The sequence below is a fragment of the Equus przewalskii genome, chromosome 31 (genome assembly GCF_037783145.1).
Source record: "Equus przewalskii isolate Varuska chromosome 31, EquPr2, whole genome shotgun sequence".
NCBI lineage: Eukaryota > Metazoa > Chordata > Mammalia > Perissodactyla > Equidae > Equus > Equus przewalskii.
In genome coordinates this window covers 28,162,613-28,183,515 of record NC_091861.1, presented here as the reverse complement: position 1 = coordinate 28,183,515, position 20,903 = coordinate 28,162,613, and the positions used below count along the sequence as shown (strand labels likewise).

The following is a 20,903-nucleotide window of genomic DNA, read 5'->3' as shown; positions in this document are numbered from 1 at the left end:
CCACGCATCCCATCTGCTCCCCAGGGACCTGGCCAGACCAGCCGGAGGCGCCAGGCAACTCTGCCCCCTGGGTGGGCATCCCGAGGGCTGCGCAGAGCCCCCGCTCAGAAAACTCGGCACAAAAGAACCTTCATCATCAACTCGGCCACTCGCCAAGAGCAGACTTTATTGTAGGATTTGGCACTAAACCCACACAATTCCAGCCCCACAGCCGAGCACGCAGCCACTTTGCAACTGCACCAGGCATCGACTAGGGCCAATAAGTTAACACAGAGGACGCTCAGGTGTGTAGGGGGTGCTCCAATGTCTCCCGGCTCAGTCCAAGGAGTTCTGGGCTCCCAGGGGGACACGGGGAGGGGTGATGGCTGCACATGGGGGAAGGGGCTCGGAGACAGACTGGAAGGGAATAGCATTCAGGTAGGACATTGGAACATAATGGGGACAGGGTCGACCCCAAAAGTGGCGGAACTGCAGGATGTGGTCTGAGCAGATGCATGCACTCAGGCTCCCTCTCTTCCCCCAGATTCTCCGACCTGTCCTTCTCTTGGCACCTGGGGCAGTGGGTTACACAGCTTTCCATCCAGTTGGGAGAACCGTACCTCTTTTGGGTCAGGCCTCAACATTCTTGGAGCCTTAAACTGTAGTCATAGTTGGTGTCCAAGTGCAGGGAGCTCAGAACAGAGGGGAGGGGGTTTTCCACGGGCAAAATCAGAACTCAGCTCGCTCTAACCCTCCTCACCCCAACTGAGTGGTTTCCCCTGGAAGCAGGAGCCCTGCCTGCATATCTGACCCAGCCGCAGAGAAGGCCCTCGGACGGACGAGCACCAGGGACCACCCGACCGTCTTAGCACAGGCAGCTTCCAGGCCTGTGCAAGGCTCAGCAGCTGGGACAATTAAGAAACGTCCTTAAGGGGAGTATTCCCATGTGTGTGAACATAAGGACTTGCCCTCTTTCAAGGAAACCCAGTCTCAGAGCAGAAGCCCAGCTGGGTGCTTTTCCAAATATTTGTAAAGTTTTGGGTTTTAGAACTACAATGCAAAGCCATTAGAGGGAGTGGCGGACTGCAAGCCCTCACGATGCCCAGAGAAGGTGGTCAAAGGGTGGGCTGTTCCCCACCCACCAACACTACAGGCCAGCCCCCAGCCAGGCCCCCTGAGGCTACTGTCCGTGGAGCCTTGAACTCAAGGCTCAGAGGTCTGAGTAGATGCTCGGAGCCCACGGGGCACAGGGAACGTGGAGTAACTGGGCCCCTAGCTGGGATTCACGGGGTCAGGAAAACAGCAGGGTCCAGGAAGACAATGTTCCCCCAGGACATACGGCCCTTCGACCTGGCGATTGGTGTGTGCATCACAGAGCACATTATAAAGGGGAGAGGAGATTGTCCCCCAGCCCAGCGCCCCTGTGGTACCCAGAGAGCTGGGAAACGGAGGCGTGAGATGCGGCCTCCAGCTGCAGGGGGCAGGGGGGCCAGGGGCTGCTCCCCAGGGGAGTCCTGAGAACCAGGGGGTGGAGCACTTGAGGAATCCCCAGGTGGCCCTCTCTGCTTCGGGCATGCCCTGCCTCCTGTCTCAAGTAAGGAGACAAATGCAGTCAGCCAGACAGACAAGGCCTCCAGTCCAGTGGGCCAGTCTCTGGGGGATACAGCATCATCATATTACAGGGATCTTGAAGGCAAATCGCAAACATAAGTCCTCAAGCCAGGGTTTCTGGACAAAAACCGGTAAAAAAAAAAAAAAAAAAGAAAGTCTCAGCTCAAGGTCATCGACCTGCGATGGGGACGAGGGAGCTGAAGAAGGCACTCCTGGGGGAGCTCTTGGCCCAGCCCTGTATGGAATAGTCCTCCCGGCAGCTGGGCGTCTGGAGCACAGGTCCACCCAGCCATGTCTACACCTGGCTGACGATCTCTCCGTTCTCAGGCACGAAGACTTGCACGGGGCCCCCCTCAGGCGGTCTCCGGAGCACACAGCCCGTGGGCACCTGCCAGGGTCAGGAAGAAAGGAGAGGTCTGTGAGCAAACCAGGTAGAAAGGTCCAGACAGCATGACATGGTCCTTGTCCCTTCGGGATGTTGATCGGCAGCAGCACCAGCCCAGCCACTCGGCCCCTCCCTCCCCCAAAGGTGCTTTGTCCCCCGGGGACCAGCCTTCTTCCATTTTCCACTCCAGCTTTCTTTGGGGTGTGACAGGCACCCTGATCTCCTCCCCCGTTCCCGGGCTCCCTTCTCATCACCCTCCCTGTCTGGCAGGTTGGGATGGGCTGGGTCTGGGCCAAGGACAGGCCCCAGCTCGCAGGAGGGAAAAGCGTGTCAGCTGGAGGGTGCGGCCTGGGACTGGGGCCAGGCTGCTGCAGGCCCAGGATGCCAGCTGCGGCCCCAAGAACCAGCGGAGGGCGGGAGGGACCTGCAGCTGGGGATCTCGAGTCTCAAAGCGCAGCCTGTCGGTAACTTCTGGAGCACGCCCCCTGCAGAGCCCTCCGCACCAGGGAGAAAGAATCAAGACTTATGTGTGTCCCCCCTATTTCCAGAAGGGAGGAACTAGGCCATGAAAACCAGGGCAGCCACCCCTCCCTCATGGCAGACTGCTCTCTCCTACAAGCTGTCCCTGGACCTGGTCCCGGGACATAACAATACCCCTTCTCCAGGACGGACCATGAGTTGCTCCAGTTACTGTACAGGTAGCAACTCCCTAAAGGTTCTATGAGATAGGTACCACCTTACTCCCCCCATTGACAGCGGGAGTAACAGAGGCTCCGTGGAGTGCATTACCTTGCCCCATCATATTTCCTATAAGTGGCAGGGCTGACATTTGAACCCAGGAGTGTAATTTCAGGGTCTGGCACTAACCATTATACCACCCTGCTTCTCAGCTGGGCGGTGGGGCCAGGAGTCAGAGAGGAAGTTGACGACAGGCAACCACAGGTTCTGGCTTCTGCAAACACATTCCCTCTGTCCTGGGCCCTCAAGTCAGGAAATGGCGGGGCGGAGGCTGGGGGGGGGGGGGGGTCCTTCAGTTTGGACTCTGATTATGAATTGAGGCTTGTCTGCTTTGTGGATCATCCGCGGAGCCGCAAGAAAAAAAGAGCCTCGGCTCTCTTGGACCACCGCCTCGGCCGTGTCCTGGACATGTGCTCCTGAGCTAGACACGCAGGCAAGACTAGGTGCACCCAGGGGAGTCTAGCACCTTCTAAAGGTGTTTTCGCCTGTCCTTCCTGGCTGGGGATCACCCGGCCCCCAGCCTGCTGGTGTGATGTCTCTCCACGCTTGGACCTGCTGGCGCCGCAGCCCTTCCCAGCTGGCAGGCCGGCTGGCCCTCCGGCGGCCGTACCTGTGGCCGGGGACCCGGGGCGCGCCCCAGGCCCTCTCTCCCGGGCGGCAGGCTGCGCATGCGGAAGGCCCCCTGGCGGTCCAGCGAGTGCGGGCGCGCGCTGCGGAGACGTGCGCGCTCGTGCCACCACCGCAGCTCCTCGGTCACCGCCGCCCTGCTGATCCCCCGGCCGGCCGGGCTGTCCTTGAGCGAGGGCGTCCGCACCAGGCGGCTGCGGGGGGGCACCAGCCACTGGTCATCGCCAGGGCCCCGCACCGCACCGCACAGCTGCCACTCGCCCGGTGGCAGGTGGCTCTGGGCCACCAGCACGTAGCGCGCGGCCGGGACACAGCCGGGGGGCAGCAGCAGCCTGGGCGAGGGGGTGGCCAGCTCCCTGCCGGCCCCCGGGCCCCAGGCCACGCGCAGGCGAGGCGGCTCGGGTGGGGAGAGCGGCCGCAGGAAGGAGATGTCGGGGCTGCTGCTGCCCGGCGAGGTGGGGTGCGAGATGCTGGACACGTCTGAGCCGCTGTCTTCTGAGCAGGAGTGGCAGGCGGGCTGGGGCAGCGGGGGCTTGGTCCGGGGGAAGCAGGAGTCCGGCACAGTCACCGTGTAGTGCGTGGGACGGCGGCGGGGGAAGGCGCTGCGACCCCGGCCCTCGGGACCTGCCCGGAAGGACTCCATCCTGCAGGGGAAGAAAGATGCGCTGAGTCTGGGGGCGCAACTCGGCGCTTAGCGGATGGAGATAAAGAGGTGAGGCAGCCCAGGCTTGCACACAGGCAGGGCCATAGGTCGCACCTCCCCAAAATGGACAGACAGAAGGGAGGGGAGGGCCACCATCTCTCATCCAAGGAGTGAGGCCTCAGGAGAAAGCAACCCTTAATCTCGGACCGCCAGCCTCAGAGGATGGTGAGACAGTCATTTCCGTAATGTATGCCGCCAGTCTGCTTTATTTCCCTATGGCAGACCCCACAAACTCATACAGGGCAGCTGCGGGCAGGCTGGCCCTCCACAGGGCTCCAGCTAGGGCCAGTGGGGGCTGTGTCTGTCCAGACGGGGCACCTTTCATTGACCCCCACAGAGGCGCTGTTTGTAAAATGGCCTGGCGGGACGTAAAATAAAAAATTAATCACTTGACTTGAGAGCAGTTGTCCCAAGCTGCACCAGTTTAGTGCTGCCAGACAAGTGACCCTAAATGACCGAGACCTAGCAGTGCTCTGAGGGTGCCCGGGCTCCTGTGTTGTTCACACTGCCTGTCCTAACCGGTCACTTTAACATCACCAAGCAGCAGCGGGCTCGGAAAGCAACGTACAGTGGATTTTCATTATTCGCGGGTTCTCTGTCTGCAGATTCTCCCGCAGCTAATGTTTCCTGGTAACCTCAACGTCAACCCTCGAGGCCCTTTCGCGATCACTGTGGCCGTGCGTGGAATGGTGGGGAAGCTGAGCTCCCCGACAGGCTTGTTCTCGCTGAGACGGGACAAGGCCACACACTGCCTCCCTGCCTCAAATCTCATTCTGTACACAGATGGCCTTCCGTGGCCTGTTTTGTGTCACGTTTTCCATATTTTTGTGCTTTTTTGGGTGGCTTTGCTGTTTAAAGTGGCCCCTTGGGTAGAACGGAGGTGCCGTGTGGTGTCCTGAGCGCAGGGAGGCTGGGACGTGCCTTACGGGGAAAATATGGGTGCGAGTTCCAGGGCTGTTGGCCGTGAGTTCAGAGTGAATGAGTCAACGATATACACTAAGTCAGGTGTCTTCAACAGAAGCTCACGCAAAACCAGGGTATGTACTGATCAGTTGACAAATGGCATGCCCAGAAGTCCCAGGCACCTAGTGCTATTTCCCCAGGAGCGCCGGCTTGGTATATGCCAATTCCGTGCTGGCGGTGACTTTATAGGACATCAAACAACTGCAAATAATGAGAATCGACTGCACCTTAATGAAAAAAGTGGATTGTCCACCGTCTGTAACCCATGATAAAACAACTGCAAAAGTATCTACAGATCCACGTTCTCTCGCTGTAAGAGCAATGGCAAGAGGCGAAAACTCGAATCTGCTTGTGCAAAAAGGCAAAAATGGAGTCTTTGGAGAAAAACAACTTGCTTCACGAATGACTTGCCTCTGGCTCTGTGGGTTGTGGGGCGGCCTCTATGGGGAGAGGCCCCGAGAAGGGAGGGATCGTCAGGAGAAGCCACGGCACTAGCCATGGGTCCCCCACAGGTGTCCCAGCTCTATCGTAGAAGCCACCGCCCTTCTAAGGGCAGCTCTCAACAGTGGGCCCCCCTCCCCCCGCATCTCGGGGTGCCCTGTTTCTTACCTCAGAGACTGTGAATGGCCCCTCCTCCCCTGCATCTCGGGGGTGGCTGGGGCACTGGTGCGGCCCTGCCGCTGGCTGGGAATGCTGCGGAGGGGGACCATGTGGTAGGTGGCGGGCTCCAGCAGCCATAGGCTGGAGGCACCGGGCCCGTCCTGTGGGGTGGTGGCTGGGCTGCTGTAAAGGATTGGAGACAGGTCAGCGGCAGGAATGCCTCCATTCGGGGGCTCAGGTTGTGCAGAGGAATGGGGCACCATGGAAGGGGACCCCAAAGCTCAACACTCCCACCACCACCAGCTAAGGAGAGTGCTGGCCTCCTGCACCGAGCCCAGCCCTTGGCCACCCCCAGCACGGCTCCCACCGGCTCCCACACTCCCCTCCTCCCCACCCTGACCTGGACTCGCTATTGGATTCAGAAGATTTCCTGTGCTTCTCGTAGGGGTGGTCCAGGCTGGTCTCCTTCCACGGGCTGTTCTGGATCGGGGCCCGCTCCAGGCCCCCAGTCTCAGGTCCTGCTGGCTGCAGCCCCTCGAGGCTCTGGGGTGGGAGAGGCCGGGAAGGCAGAGCCGGGGACTCTGGGGGAGGTTTTGGTGCTTGGGATTCCTCTGCAGGGGTACAAGAAAACTGGTGAGGGCAGCGCCTGGGGTCTGGCCCAGCAAGAGCCCCCACGGCCCAGGCGGCAATCGCGCCCACGGCGGCTTGGCTGGCTGCTCCAGGCCAAGATGCTCAAAAATGTTTTCTTCTCCTTTGAGACTTCCTGCCTCCCTCCCAGCTCTAGTTTGCACCTGCCTCCTGCAAGAAGCCTCCCCAGCTTGACTCTCCTTCGCTCCCACGACTGCGCCTTCTGACCTTTGCTCCTAGGCCGTGTCTGCAGCTGGCCTTCTGTTTACCCATTCTTCTTGTTCCTGCCACACCCCTGTGCGCCGCTTCCTTATTGCCTGGGTGCTGCCCTGGGTGGGACTGCACACCTTCTTGGCCCACCTTGATTCCACCATCCTTAAGGTTTGTAAACAGGGTTCTTAATCTGTGCACTTAGGTTTCCTGCTACCCTCTTTTCCAAAAGGACAATGACCATGGCCAGATGGCTTGGCTGTGACAGGTGCATAGTGACACAGAGCCCAGGGCAAAGGCAGGGACGCCGGGACCCAGAGGCAGTGCTGGAATTCACCTCTCCCTTCCCCGGCAATAGGATGGAGCATCGAGAATGGGACAGTCCGCACATGCCCACCCTCAGCCGAGCCCAGGCAGGGGCATAGGGCACTCAGAAGTGAGTGGCCCCCTGGCTCGACCAGCTCACGAAAGCTCCCTGCTCACTTTAAAGGCCTCACTAGTCAACTCTGCTGGAGCCCCCAGGTCTTGCAGTGGGAGCCCCGCCCTGCTGGCAGACCCTACACGGCGCTCTCACCTTCCTCCAGGAGCAGCCCTTCCGACAGGGAGCTGTCATCGGAGGCACTGAGCTCTGGGAAGGCAAAGGAGAGAGAAGAGATGGAGGTGAGAAAATTCACCGTGGGACTGGGGACCCAGCAGGACCTCGAGGCCCAGCCCTGAGCCCCTCCCTTCTCAATAGCATCCCTTATCAGGAAATACTGTGTGTGAAATACCTTATCTGGCGTGAGTCTATTACTTGGAAGTAGAAAAAAAAGCAGAAGTTAGGAGCGAGGAGATGGGAAATGCTGGCTCTGCCGTTTGCTTTGCAACCTTGAATAAGCCATTTCAATGCTCTGGGCCTCAGTTTCCCCATTTGTCAAAAAAAAGTCAGGGCCTCCTCGGACAGTGGAACGGAAAGGCAAAGAGCCGTTTTGGAAGCCCTTGGGGTGAGAAGAACTGCGATAACTTTTTCTATAGTCTTCTGCCATCATGGATACCACACAGCTCCGGGACCCCAAATCTGAGACGTCCGGGATCTCCGGCCCCAAGAGCAGTGCATCTGAGCTGGGGGCCGTGGGACCAAGTCAAGCTGGGGTCTGGCTGGCTAGGTAAGGAAGGTTCTCCAGTGAGTTACACGGCATGTCACCGGAGGACACGGATTGGGGCATGTCTGCCTGGCACAGCAGCTGCTGTGACCCAGGACATCAGAGGGAACTGACTTGCCATGGCCCCCTCGAGCAGACCGGAACCCGCGGATGTTGACACGATGCCTAACGTGACCTGGGAGGGACCCACAAAGCATTTTGAGCTGTCTGAGACAAAGACGAAGCAATATGAAGGATAGGTAATATTTCTACTGCACCCATGCTTTTCTAAGCACTTTCTGTGCATGAATTCGTGTGATCCTCATCTGTAGCCTGTAAGGTAAATACTGTTATCATTTCCACGGAACGGGAAGCCCAGGCTGAGCGGGGTGGAGTAACGCGCGGCTCGGGTCGATCCGCCACAAGGTGGTTGCGTCAGAATTCACACCCAGACGGTCTGACCAGAGTCTGGCTCTTCCCCACTGCCATTTATCAGCTCTCCGATTAGCTAGCGTCTAATGCACGGGTCATTACCCAGAAAATTCCAAGAGAAGTAAACATTTCCAGCCCTCTTAAAAATCCCTTCTGACACGGATTGAGAAACTGCAGGCCCGTGGGCCAAATCCGGTTAACGGGCTGTTTTTATACATAAAGCTTTATTGCAACCTGCAGCTGTTTATACAACAGCTGGCTGCTTTTGTGCTATGAAGGCAGAGGTCAGGGAGGTGTGACACAGACCGTACGGCCCCCAGCGCCTAAAATGCTTCCTCTTGGTCCTTTACAGGAGTGTGTCCACTTTTGCTCTACAATTTAAATGAAATGCAAACTTGACCAGAGCAGTTCTTAAGCCTCGTAGGGCACGCTAGTCAAGGAGCTGGGCCGCTCGACGAGCCGGCCGGCCACCCTGCACTGGGCTCCCCCCAGCCTTTGCTTTGGGGTTCATTGGAGGAGACGCCCTCTCGTTGGATTCTGGCTCCCTGCCTCTGATCTTTTACAAAGACCTGGAGAATTAAAGAGTCTTACTTTTCACAAATGTCAAGTTGAAGCAACTGTGGGACACTTACTCTCCTGGCCCAGGGATGCGAGTGGGGTGGGGTCATGCATTGTGGTTTGAGTCTGTGGTCTGGGAGAAAGACATCACCCCATCATCGGTAATCTTCACATAAACAAGCAGATCGGGGTTCCACAGGCCAGAGAGGCACAGCTCAAGAGGGGAGTCTGGAGACCCACTGCCTGTGCCTAGGCGGGGGTGGGCAGACCGCCTCAACGTGCTGGCTGAACACCAGTGGCTCCCGGGGGCTGCTTGCTCACCATCTCGGCCACACTGCCCCTACCCAGCCCGGCTCAGCCCCGCCCGGCTCAGCCCCGCCTGGCCCTCAGTCCAGCAGCGATGCAGAGCGCCCCCAGTGGAGGGGTCACCACAGAGACGAGCCCCACAAGCTCTGAGCATCCTCAAAGGCTGCCCTGTCCACACAACACCGTAGCCACTAGCTGCATGTGGCTATGTTAATTTAAATGAATAGCATTTCAAATGCACTTCCTTGTTCACACCACCAGGCCCATTTCAAATGCTCAACAGCCCCACGTGGCTAGTGGCTACCACATTAGACAGCGTGAATGTAGGGCATGGCCATCATGGCAGAAATTCTCCCAGACGGCGTGCTAAAGGCAGGCGGGGTCAGTCAGCGGCCGCCCTGGGCACACCTGTTCCACTGGGGGGCAGTGCTGGGGGCCTTTCTCCTCAGGCCGCCTCGGTGAGCTGGCTTCACACAGCCCTGCCACCTGCAGCGTACCAGATGATGGCTCCCACCTGGCAGAATGACGTTCCCAAACTGAATAACCCTTCTGTGGGGACCTACGGGACAGGGTGGGGTGTCTTGTTTTTCTTTTGTTGTTTGTTTTGCTTTTTTTTTTTTCTTTTTCATTCAAGACACCTTTCAGCTACTAAGTTTTAATCCCCTTCTACTTCCTTCTTTCAGGGCAGAGGAGTCATGGAACAGGAATTACTTGTCTAGAATGGCCTCCCCCCGAGCTCCCAAAGCAGGACACCGGCGCCCAGGCCCGCAGGCCCTCGTGCAGACGGGGCTGGGCAGTGGAGAGGGCAGGCTCTCTGTCCCGTCTGGAGAGCGAGAGTCAGCCAGCTTCCTTCCCCACAGCTCTGAAGGCAGAACATCTTTTCCATCAGAGCCTCAGAGACCAGGAGGGTCGTCCCGCAGCCAGGCCAGGCCGGAGCCACTCGACCCAGAAACGTCCGGCCACCTGAGCCCGGGTCGGCTCCATCTCCCATATTTACTGGGTCAACTGTCACATGGGGGCACCTCCTCCCTCGTCCTCTCCTGCTGGCTGCCGCAGGTGACTTGGGAGGTGTCTGGTTACACCCTTTCTACCCTAAATTAGAGAGTGTGTGGGCACAGGGACTCCTGAGACAGTCACCTGCCCAAGGCACGGGCCATGGGCCACGGGGACCGGGTGGGGCTCTGGGGCTTCTATACAAGCCTTCCCCTCAGGGAGTGAGGGGAGGGCCACTCAGCAAAAATCCCACTGAGGTGCAGGGGCTGGAACAGGAGCCCACAGGGGTGGGGGAAGCAGACAACTCTCCCAGCCCCGTCCTGCCCCAGGGCCCTCGCCCCCTTCCCTCCTCCAGCTCCCTCCCGAGAGGCCGGGGGGACCGGGAGCCATGGGCAGATGCCCTGGGATCGGAAGGGAGGGCAGCACGTTTGACCTGACCAGCTGAGCTTGGGTCAGGAAAGGGAAAGTCACCCCTAAGCGCTCAGAACTACTTGTTGGCAGGTGACTGGCCTGGAGGCACTGATGTCCACTGGCGGTTGGTCCTGGGCACAGACGGCTCACTGGGGCACCACAGCCACCGGCCTCTGGGATCAGACCAGAGGGCAGAAGGGGAGGGACTCCACTCTGGTTCTAGAAACTTAAGGGATTGTGGGGTGTGGCACTGGTGGTGCCAGATTTCAACCCAAACAGCCGTGGGTGGCTCTGGGCCCCTGAAACAATCCGGTGAGCGGTGGCACATAGCCAGTCGGCCACCCGGCCAGCGGACAGCACACAACTCGGAAACTCAGGCTCACGGAAGCTGCACGCTCGATGACCCCAAAAGCCACCTCCCTGTGGGCCTGGAGGTGGGACAGCAGACCTGGGACACTGCTGTGGGATAAACCTTTGGGATGGGCTCGAGGTCGGCCCGGGGAATGCCTTCTGAACCAGGAGCCTGCCTGTGGGCGGTGGATGCGGAGGAGGATGCAGAAGAAATGTTTTCTAAGGAGATAGGGGACAGGCTCTCAGGGGATAGAGAAGCCCTACTAAGGCCCCTCAGAGCTACAGAGGGTGCAGAGCGGGTGGTGGTGGACCCGGGAAGCGGGTTCCCCAGCTGGAGCAGATTTAGAACGTTAAACGCAGCGTCGGACACCAGGCCATGCTCCCCAAAGGCCACACAGTGTCCCCGTGCCCGCCCCCCCCGGCCCACAACTCCCAGGACGGGGGCTCCGGGGAGCTGCTCACCTCGGCCCAGGGGCAGCGTGGTGGCGGGCGGGGGCCCGCTGTGGCGCCGCCGCTCGCCCAGACAGCGCTCCAGCTCCCGCAGCTTCTTCTCCTCGTGCAGCAGCGCCAGCTTGCGCTGCCGACGGGCCTGCCTGCCGAGGTTCTCCTCCCGGCACAGCCGTCGGGCCGCCTCGGCGATCTGCAGCTGCAGGGCCAGCTCCCTCTCCAGGCTGCTCAGGGGGTCCTGAGGGAGGGAGCGCAATGAGGCGCGGGAGGGCGAGGGGGCCCGGACCCCGTGCCCTGGACCGCAGCCCGAGGCCTGGGAAGCAGACAGCATCCTCAGATGCGGGGCAGAGGGTGGAGCGGTGGGAGTGCCCAGGCGCAAACCTGTTGGCCTGCAAAGCTGGCCCGGGGAACCACCCACCAGCCTGACCACAGAGCCAGAGGGTGGGAACCAGAGTGGGACTTTCCCTCCTGACCCCAAAGGGCTGGGCAGGCGAACCCAGAGGAAACTGCCACCATTCACACGATGGGGAAGGGACGCTGGGGCCGTGCCACCCACGCCGCCTTCCTCCTGTGCTGACAAAGAGGAGGACAGCCCCGGGGGCCAGAGGGATCTGTCTGGACAGCCCAGTGCCTCTCTGGACTGGTGGGTGAGCTCTTAACTGACCCTCTGCCCACCGGGGACCAAACCCAGTGTGCTCCCGGAGTCCCAGCTCTCGGGTCCCTGTGGTGGCACAGCTTCCCCAGGGCCACATGGACTACACGTTCGTAGGTGCCCTGGTCACCTGGAGCCAAGCACCCTTCTGGGGTGGGATGGGGTGGAGTGGAGAAGGCACTGTCTCCAGGAGCTCCCCACTGCAGGCGGCGAGGTCCTGGCACAGGATCAGCCCTTGGGGACGGGGACGGCTTCCTGAAGCCCCTTACCTCTCTGTGCAGGGCCCGCTCGTCCAGTTTGTAGGCTGCTCCGATCCTGCGGCGGACCCTGGGAGCCTTCTCCCCTGGTTTGAGGGGGTACTCTACTGGCAGGGTGCCCGTCAGCTCCTGTCGGGGAGGCAAGGTCAAACCAGGCCCCACGCCACCGGCCCAGCCCTTGGCCACCAAGAGTAGCCTGTCCACCGGGGCCTGCATTGTCTGTGCCCCTCCAGAGGCTCCTACCTGCCTGCACCCCATCCTGTCACCAGGGTTGTCCCCCTGGCATCTTTAGGGTGCCCTCTGCACTCGCTCCCTTTTTCCTTCACACCTCCTTCTGCTTGCCTCCTCTGGGGAGCCAGCCTGACCCAGGTCCCAGTTCCCACATCCTCCGTCTCCTGCTCCCTCTGCAGCTTCTCTCATCTTCCCTTCCCTGTGCCTGCACCCCCACCCGACCAGCTCTCCCCTCCCCCAGCTGCCCAGCACCCAGGTCCAACTCCAGGTACCACACCCCCGTCTGGTTTCCAGAATCTTGTCAGGAACGGAGTTCCCTTCCCGCAGCCCCAACATCCCAAAGCATGGCTCCAGGGCCCCTCAGAGGAACCCCGAGTTCGCGTGTGCGGGTGGGGGCCGCCGAGCTCTCACCGCCTCCCTCAGGCAGAGCCTCCTCAGCTCCTCCAGGCAGGCCTCCAGCCGCTCCTCCAGGGCCCGCTGCTGCTTGCGCACCGCGTGGGTCAGCTCCTTCATCGGGGACACCGGGCTGTCGGGGCCTGGGGGGCACGGGGGCACGCACTTAGGGAAGCCAAGGCCGGGGGGGGGGGGTGAGCATCTCTCAGACACGTCTTGGCCACCCTCGGGGAGCACGCACAGCCTCACGCCTGCCCAGGTTACAGGCCATCCGCGCGGCCTGTGTCATCGCCGAAAATCACATCTCTTGGCTGCTCAGGGTGACAACATGGCAGCTCAGAGGGACAGGCAGGCCCGCCAGTGGCGCAGAGGGCCTTGCGGTCAGAACTCGGTCCGTCCCCTTTCTACCCTCCACCCGCTGCAGTTAACTTCTTCCCCGTCCACTTCTTCCTCCTCCTCCTCCTCCTCTCTGTGTCTTTCACACACACACACACCCATCTTCTCTTGTCCTCTGACAAGTCTAGGCCAGATTAGGCCCACAAACTCGGGCCAACCTGAGACAGGCCCTCTACACTAGCCAGATAAGGTTTTTCAACTTCTTTGTAACCCCTGGGGCCGGAGTTGTACATCGCGGGTACCCGCTACAGATCGGATGGACACTCCAGGCCAGAGCCTTCCAGTATCTACTCTCCGGCCTGCCCCACCCTTCCCCCACTCCATCCTGGGGCGTCTCGGCCTGGCCAGCCCTGGAGCCGGGGACTCACTCAGGGACTCAGGGCTGGGGGCCCAGACGGCGGCATTCCCCAACCACTCACCAGACTGCAGGATGATGCCACTGTCGGTGTCGCTGATCTCATCCTTAGTCTCCATAGTGGATTCCTGGGAGGAGGGGGCGCACAGCAGGGAGGGGTGACGCTGCTCCCAGCCTGAGCCAGGACGTGTAGGTGGCCTGGAGTTTCCCCAGCTTTTAAGAGAACAGTACGAGAAAGGAGCTCAGGAAGGAGATGTTCGAGGCAGGGGCAGAGAACGGAGGACCATGTCTCTGGGGAAGTCTGGCAGCGGCGGGGGGCAGCTGAGAGAGGGCTCTGTGGGCCTCGCCAGCAAACCTGTTCTCGGGGGCCCCTGGCCCTCTGCTGGCCTCCTTCTGAGGGAGGCCTCTAGGCCCAAGGGGGTCCACGGCAGTGTGGCCACAGGAACCACTGGGACCAGGGAGAAGAGCAAAGAGAGAGGCTGAAAAGGAAGGGTCAAGAGAAGGAGGGGACACCCAGGGAGGGAAGAGAAGCAGAAGGGGAGATGGCTGTCCCCACGAGGCAGAATGTCCTCAGCCCCAGAGCCCACGTGGGTCAGGCACTGCAAGAAGGGACTACGCTCTGGGCGCTCGGCCATGGCCCTGCTCTGGCCCCCAAGTCCCACCCTGCACGGGGCATCCATCTGAAGGTGGTGCAGCCCCTCTGTGCCAGCGAGATGCCCACAGCTCTGACACAACTCTCAGGCCGCCAACAATGCCTGGGAGACCCCCCTGGGGAGTCGGCCTGGATCCCTTGTGCTCCATGTCTAGGGGAGACCAGGGGTTGGAGGAGGCGTCAGGGTTGCTGGGAGCTGAAGCTGCCCCAGGACAGGAGGGAGATGGCCCGCACGCCTGCCTCCTTGTCCGCCCAGCAGGCACTGGTCCCTGGAACAGCACCTGCGCCTGCCCCCTCTCTCCTGGGAGCCCACGCCCGGCCAGGGCCCAGCTGGCCGGGGCCAGCAGCTGTTGGCGGGAGTGGAGCAGGGGGAGGACGGGCGGGGCCGGTGGGCCGTCTGGAAGGCCAGCCCAGCCACCTCCTCACTGAGTCAGCCCGTTGAGCAACAGTCCCAAAGTCCTCCAGTTCCTGTCTGGAGCTTATCCTCCCGGGGGCACCGGCAGGGGCTGGCGGCGGTTGGGGGGGGGGGTGCGGCTGGGGGGGCATGTCCAGCCTCAGGTCAGCAGCAGGGAAGAGAGGCCAGCATGGCACAGCCGAGCACAGGGAGGCAGACAGGGCAAGGGGACGGCTGATGGCCAGGGCCCCGACAGCACAGCTGCCTAAGGAGACTGGAAGAGCAGGACCAACCAGGGGCTGAAACAGACCAACAGAAGCAGCACAGCCTCTCCAAGTGCCACCGGCACAACGACTAAAACATCGCCCTGAGAACAGCGGGTGCCTGCACGGTGGGACTCCAATCCCCAGGGAGGGCTAGAGAAAGGATGGTGGGTGAAACAGAGAACAGTTTCTGCGGGGCCTCTGCAAACCCACCAAAGAGATGGGTGGTATGTCTGGGAGCCCAGAACGGGTCCCCAGGGAGCGTTCCCTCTGCCGGCCAGTCCCTCCCCAGCCCTCCTCCCCCTCACTGACCCCCACCGGGGAGGGAAGGGCCGACAGAGGCTGGCAGCTCCCCCTCCCACCTGCCACCCACCTGCCAGCCCCTGAGCCTCCCTGGAAGCCAGGGGCAGGCCCAGCTAGCCAGGGGGGCTTCTGCTTGGACGAGGGAGGAGGGGCCACGGATGGGAAGGCATTAATTAGTCACACTGGCTAATTAATTATTAACCACGAAGGAGTTGCCTTGGGAAGTTGTGACAACTCGGCCCTGGCCTCTCAGGGGAGAGTGGGGAGTTAGAGGGTCCGAGGGTGGGGCTGGGAGACAGCCCCCCACCGCACGCCCCCTCTCCCCCAGTGCCCACCTGCTCACCGCCAGGGCCAAGGGCAAGGCTCAGGCCTTTGCAGTGCCCACTCCACCCCCGGGCCAACCTGCTGCTCCAGGTGGGACAAAGAGCACAGGCCCGGAAGTCGGGAGCCACAGCCCCTGGGTTCTGTCACCGCGGGTGTTATCCTGAGAAGTCATCTTGCCTCGCTGCCTCCTGACCTCACAGCCACAACCAAGGTGAGCTCCGTCGAAGGCCCCTCCCAGCTGACCTCTCTTGGACCTCGTCAGGCTGGGCAGGAAACCCGCACGGCCGTGGAGTGGACCCCGCTCTGCCCTGCGGAGGCTGCCCTCCACTGTGGGGACCAGCCCCAGGGCCGCAGGCTCAACTCCGCTCCCACCTCCACCCTGGAGGGATGGGTCTGAGCCTCAGTATTTAAGGCGCTGCTTTTAGCCAAAGGCAGTTCGACACAGGAACCCCTCCCTGCCCCGGACCCCAGCCCCAGGCCCCAGGACAGGCCTGAGCAGCAGTCCCCTGGACTGAAAACGTCCCAGAAAAAGGCAGAGGGGGAAAGAAAGAGGACAGAGGGAAAAAGGGGGTCACCAGTGCACGTTCCCTCAGGCCGAGCCACTGGGGACTCTCCTTATCACTAATGTCCCCCGAGGCTGGGTCTGGGGCCTCGCTCACCCCTGCTTCCCTTTCTCCTGTGGAAACAGGCCTGGGAACTACGGCGACGGGCTCCTCATCGGTGCCCCCACCATCCCTGGGCCCCAGACATGAGGAGAGGAGCAGTGATGACAGCCACTGCCTGGGCGGGCGCCCCCCACTCCCAGGCCAGCCTGCCCCTCAGCCCCAAAGACGGCTCCAGCCTGCCCTGCCCTCACCTGCTTCTGGGTTTCGGTCCAGGAGTCCCGGAAACAGCCCGTGTTCCCAGGTCAGGGGGCTGAGGGGCGCTGCATGTCGCCTCAGGGGCCCCCAGGCAGTGGGCCAGCCTCCCTGTGCTCTCTACACGCTGGTGGCCGGCTCTCCAGCTCTCCACACTCTGGTGGCCGTCGGTCGGTCGGTCCGTCCCTCCCTCTGGTCCCGCCTGCCTGCCCACCGTCCCTCCCAGGGAAGCAGGTTTCTTGTTAGGACTTGAGTCAGAGGGGAGGAGCAGGTGAGCAAGGCCTTCCCAGAGCCACTCCTGCCTGCCTGCCACGGCAGTGGCCTCGGGCAGCTCCGGGCCTCTGTGCTTCCGGGGGAGCAGGCAGAGAGGGGCTCCCCAGGGAGGACCCCAGAGGAAGGCAACAGGGTCCTGTCTTCAGGGCCTCAAGAGACCCTAGGGCCACGTGCTGGGCTACAAGGCACCCTGACCCTACAGACCTCAGACGGTCTGCCCTCCTGTACCTCAGCTTCCCTTTCCAGAAACCGAGGCCCCCAGAAGCAGGGTGACAGTCCACCATTCATGGGGAATACCAGCCAGAAACTTACAAACTGACAAAGACAGGTCACTGCTCTCCCCACACACTGAAATGGAGACCGCATCAGGTCAAAAACCTCAGGAAAGGCAGCGACCCTGGAACTCCATATGGGGAGGCTCTGGGGTCCCAAAGAAGGCCAGGCTGTTCTCTTCTTATTCCAGACATTCCCCCCACCCCAGATCATCAAGGCCATCAATTATTTATGCCCACACTCTACAGGGCCCATGGAGAAATGGCCTGAACCCCAGTCCTGTGCCCTATTCCAGAGGAGGGCCACTGTGACCCCAGGCTCCAAGCCGGCTCACCAAACACAACTGGATCAGAGACCAAAATGGAACTTACTCCCTACAAAAAATAAGCGCCCATGTCTCCACCGCATCGACCCTCAGGCAAACTGCAAACTGGCTGGAATTCAGCCTATTTCACCAGGGGGAGGCAAGGGGCGAAGCCACCTGTCGCCCATCCCCAGCAGACTGGAAAACAGAGAGAAATGCTGCAGACTGGGGACAGAACCTCTCAAGGCCTCATCCGCCCACCCCCTGCCCCCATCCTCGGATGCTCCCACCCCGCCCCCTCTCCCTGGGGTCCCAGCCCCCCAGCATATCTCTGGACTGCTTCCCTCCCCCAGCCAGAAAGGCCACGCCACCCCCAACCCATCCCCCCACCCCCACCCCCTCAGGGCAGGGATGATGGAGGAAGTTGCTCCTCCTCCATCCAAGCACCTCCTGTGGAGCGGAGAGCTGTGTCACCAACAGGGCTGCCGTCTGCCCCCTCCCCTGCCCCCAGCGACCCCCCAACCGCCCCTACACACATTCCCGGTTCACCTTCACATTGCTATACACGCCCTCTTTCCAAACAATGCCAGCCCAGAGTCCTGCAGCCTGACCACCCCCTTCTCTCCCCACTCTGGGGCTGAGGGGCCCCAACTGGGGACGCCCCCTCCTGTGGTGAGGCGCCCGCCCTCTGCAGGGTCTTCCAAAGACCCAGCAGCCCCCCCCCCACCCAGTCCTCCGCAAAACAGCCTTCCCCCTCCCCTGGGGGTTTTCACATTCTTCCAATGTCAACTCTGGGTGTAATTGGCACCCTTCCTCCACCTTGCCCATCCCCCAGCTCCAGGTGGGGGGTGATGGAAGCTTCTAGAATCAGTTCATAGCCTATTTTTTAATCATAGAATAAAATCAAGAGGATCACTAAGAGAACCAGTTATACTGAAATACAGCTTTAAAACAAAAACACAGTAATAGATATGCCTCTTTATTGACATTAAACAGGATCTGGCTATGGGTCGTCTCATAGACGGGAGGAGTGTAAACAGGATTTTGTGACAGCTACAACTGCGCGTGACACGAAACCATCTGTGGAGTCTGTTGGCGGCAAAGACACAAGTAGTGCCATGGTTTCCCGCCTTCATAACCGAAGACAATGCTAAAGTTCTCTTAAAGGTTGGTGAAAAGTAAAGATGTGGGGTTTTTTCCCATCTAAGATCATGAACCTCTGAATTCCATCCAAGATGCTCAGGTGCCTACGGACCCAGCTGGTAACCTTCACCCTCAGGGAATTCTCCCATCTCTTGAGTTGCGGGGAATCTGACCGTCTCACTCATTGATCGCGTGGAATTCTCAAAGCCCTCTTGCTCCCTCAAGTTCACACGCTGAGCTCCCCGGCCCAGCAGGATCTGAGGTTTGCAATGGGGCTGGCAAACCAGGTCCCCTAAGTGCCCCACATCTGCAGGACCTCGAGGTCTGCCCTGCCATTCAACTCAACACATCAACAGGCAGGTGACACTCCAGAGGCCAGCTCAGTGCACTTCTCGCAGCCAGTCCGGAAGGGGGGACAGTGGCCCCAGCCCCAAACCCCAGAGCATCAGCACCAAAATCACCAGTTGGTGACAAAGTGGGGTTTCCTTGCATAGCATCAGCGTGCTTGGAATCTGATCTTTGAAAGAAGGAGAAAAATCGGTTCTCTCTGGGGTTTTCAGATCCTAAGGAAAGGCCTGAATCAGAAAATTTCCATCCTCTGTGCCCATCCGCTCTCCAGTCATTTCAGTTCCTTCTTTAAAGTTCCTTCTGTTGCACGAGACTGGAAGTTCTTTCAAGCAAGGGCCTCGTCCTACCAAATCCACATCCCCACCAGCGCCGCCCAAGCGCAGTCCCTAAATGAATTAATGACTCGAGGGTCGGCCGCGGGAGCCCACAGTGGGGAAAAAAGAAGGGGACTACCCGGGCCGCTCCAGAAGGGGCGGGGGGTGGACGTGCTTCCCGGCTGTTTCCTTTCTCCACGCTGCTCCCTCCCCGCTGGGAAAGGTGCTCGCCTCCAGCAAGCGATGGTGGAGAGGGCCGGGACCGGGGACTCCACGCCGCCTGGAATGCGCCCTGAAACCAGACCTCTAGGCTTTCCCTGAAAAGCGCCTTTGTCCGGTCCAGCCCGCTCCCCTCCCCCCGCGCGCCCTCCGCATCCTGGCGGCCCGAGACTTTGCTCCTTTTGTTTGGCTGCCTTCCTGGCTTCCCGGAACCTGGCCGGGGAGCCACAGGCGTGGGGAAGGTCGAAGGAGAGAGGTTGAGGAGTCGCAGACGGGCACTTTGGGTAGCAACCCGCAATTCCCATCCCTTGGTAAATTACCCCATTCCGTGGAGGGCCGCCGCCGCTGAGGCCGAGGCCCGCGGGGTCAGGGGCCCCTTCCTCCCGCTCCCGCGCGCTGCGCCCCCCAAGTCCCCCTTACCTGTCCCATGGAGCTCGGGCGCCGCCCGCCTGCCCGCGCGCCCCCCGGTCCAGCCTCGAGGCTTCAGGACACTGGAGTCCAGCCCACCCTCCCTCTCCCCGAGCTGCCCCCCGGCCTTCCCTCCCCGGAGGTATTTCTTTTAACTTCGGCATTTGCAGCATCCCAAATGTTAAAGATCCCAAGACATCTGTCCCCTGGGGCATACCAAGGCCCGGAGGAGAGAGGGGAAAGACGCAGGAGGGGGTTCGAGAGTCCGGGGCAAGCGTCGGGGCGGGGCCACAGGTTGGGGTGCCGAGGGGCCAGCAGGGGTGGAGGTGAGGTGGGGACCCCGGCTCCAGGGCCCGGGCTGCCCCCCCTCCTCCCGCTTTCGGACGCGCGCGCGGCGGGCCCCCCCGCGCCGCCAGGTTCCGCAGCCCCGGCGGGAGGCGGCTCCATTCCCGGCCGCGCGCCGCCTCTCCTCCGCGCGCTCCGGCCCGGCCGGGGGCCGCTCCGTGCCCGGGGACCCCGGCGCGATCGCGGGAACCGAGGCGCGGGGGCGCCTCGCCGTCCCCTCCCTCGTGCGCACCGCGGCTGGCCGGGCGGGGGTCGCCCCTCCTCCGGCCCCGGCCCACTGCCCTCCTGGGCCCGGCCGCGGAGCTCGGCCGGGAGGGCAGGGAGACGGCCGGTGGTGAGCGCCTCCTGCCGCCTCCCGCGAGCCAGTGCGCCCGTCCGTCCGTCCGTCCGCCCGTCCGTCCACCCATCGCTCGCGCGCACGCCCCTCTTTCATCCGCTCGGCTGACAGTTACTGAGCACCCAGTGCCCAGCACGTGGACCGGGATCCCAGTTCCTTCCCCGAGGACCCTCCAGTCCAGACGAGTCATCAAGCAGCAGGGTCAAGGGAGCGACGGCCAGCACCGGGGCCGGGAGAGGGGCGGCCTGCCCGGCTCCTGGAGGCCCAGCCCTGGGAGCTCGGGAGGAGGAGGAACGCGGGGCGTCCGTGACGGGATGTACAGAAGCCGAGTGGCAGAGGAGCCGCAGGGAATTCGGGTGTGGGAGGAGGACGAGGGAAGGGAACGGAAGATGGAAGAGCCGGGAGGCGGAACTGGCAGGCAGGGGCCTCTCAGGAAGCAGGGCAGCTCTGGGTGGTTGTCCAGGTTGCGCACCACACTGAGAGGGAAGGCTCATGCGTTCTCCAGCCACCCAGCCCCGAGCCTCGGCCAGAGCTGCATCTCCCTCCAGGCGGTGGTTTTTTCTAATTTGTACAAAGGCACGAAATGAACTAAGTCGGCTGAAGAGCCGTGTGGACCAGGTAAGGATTTAAGGGTTTTGTCCTGAAATTGAGGAGAAGCTACTTAGATTAGTCAGATTCTCTAGAGAAACAGAACTAAGAACCAATAGTAGTTATCGTTATCTATCCAGCTATTGAGAGAGAGAGATTTATTTTAGGGAATTTTTTCCTGCTATGGGAAAGGAGGATGACTCCAAAATCTG

General features: G+C 61.3%; 1 protein-coding gene across 2 annotated transcripts; it reads right to left on the bottom strand.

Moving 5' to 3' along the window:
• Nucleotides 1–146: 146 nt before the first annotated feature.
• On the bottom strand, nt 147–20,406 carry INAVA (innate immunity activator). Of its 2 annotated transcripts, none has more exons than XM_070602668.1 (10): nt 19,434–20,406; nt 13,411–13,559; nt 12,614–12,738; nt 11,984–12,100; nt 11,078–11,300; nt 7,018–7,071; nt 6,007–6,217; nt 5,616–5,789; nt 3,324–3,984; nt 147–1,978 (listed from the first exon to the last, which is right to left on the bottom strand). In XM_070602668.1, exons 1-10 carry the CDS (start codon nt 20,291–20,293, stop codon nt 1,886–1,888), a joined length of 2,667 nt encoding a protein of 888 aa, XP_070458769.1. In that variant the 5' UTR covers nt 20,294–20,406; the 3' UTR covers nt 147–1,885. The 2 variants fall into 2 exon arrangements, with proteins under 2 accessions (XP_070458769.1, XP_070458770.1); XM_070602669.1 differs by lacking the exon at nt 19,434–20,406 and adding an exon at nt 16,139–16,363.
• Between the last annotated feature and the right edge of the window lie 497 nt (nt 20,407–20,903).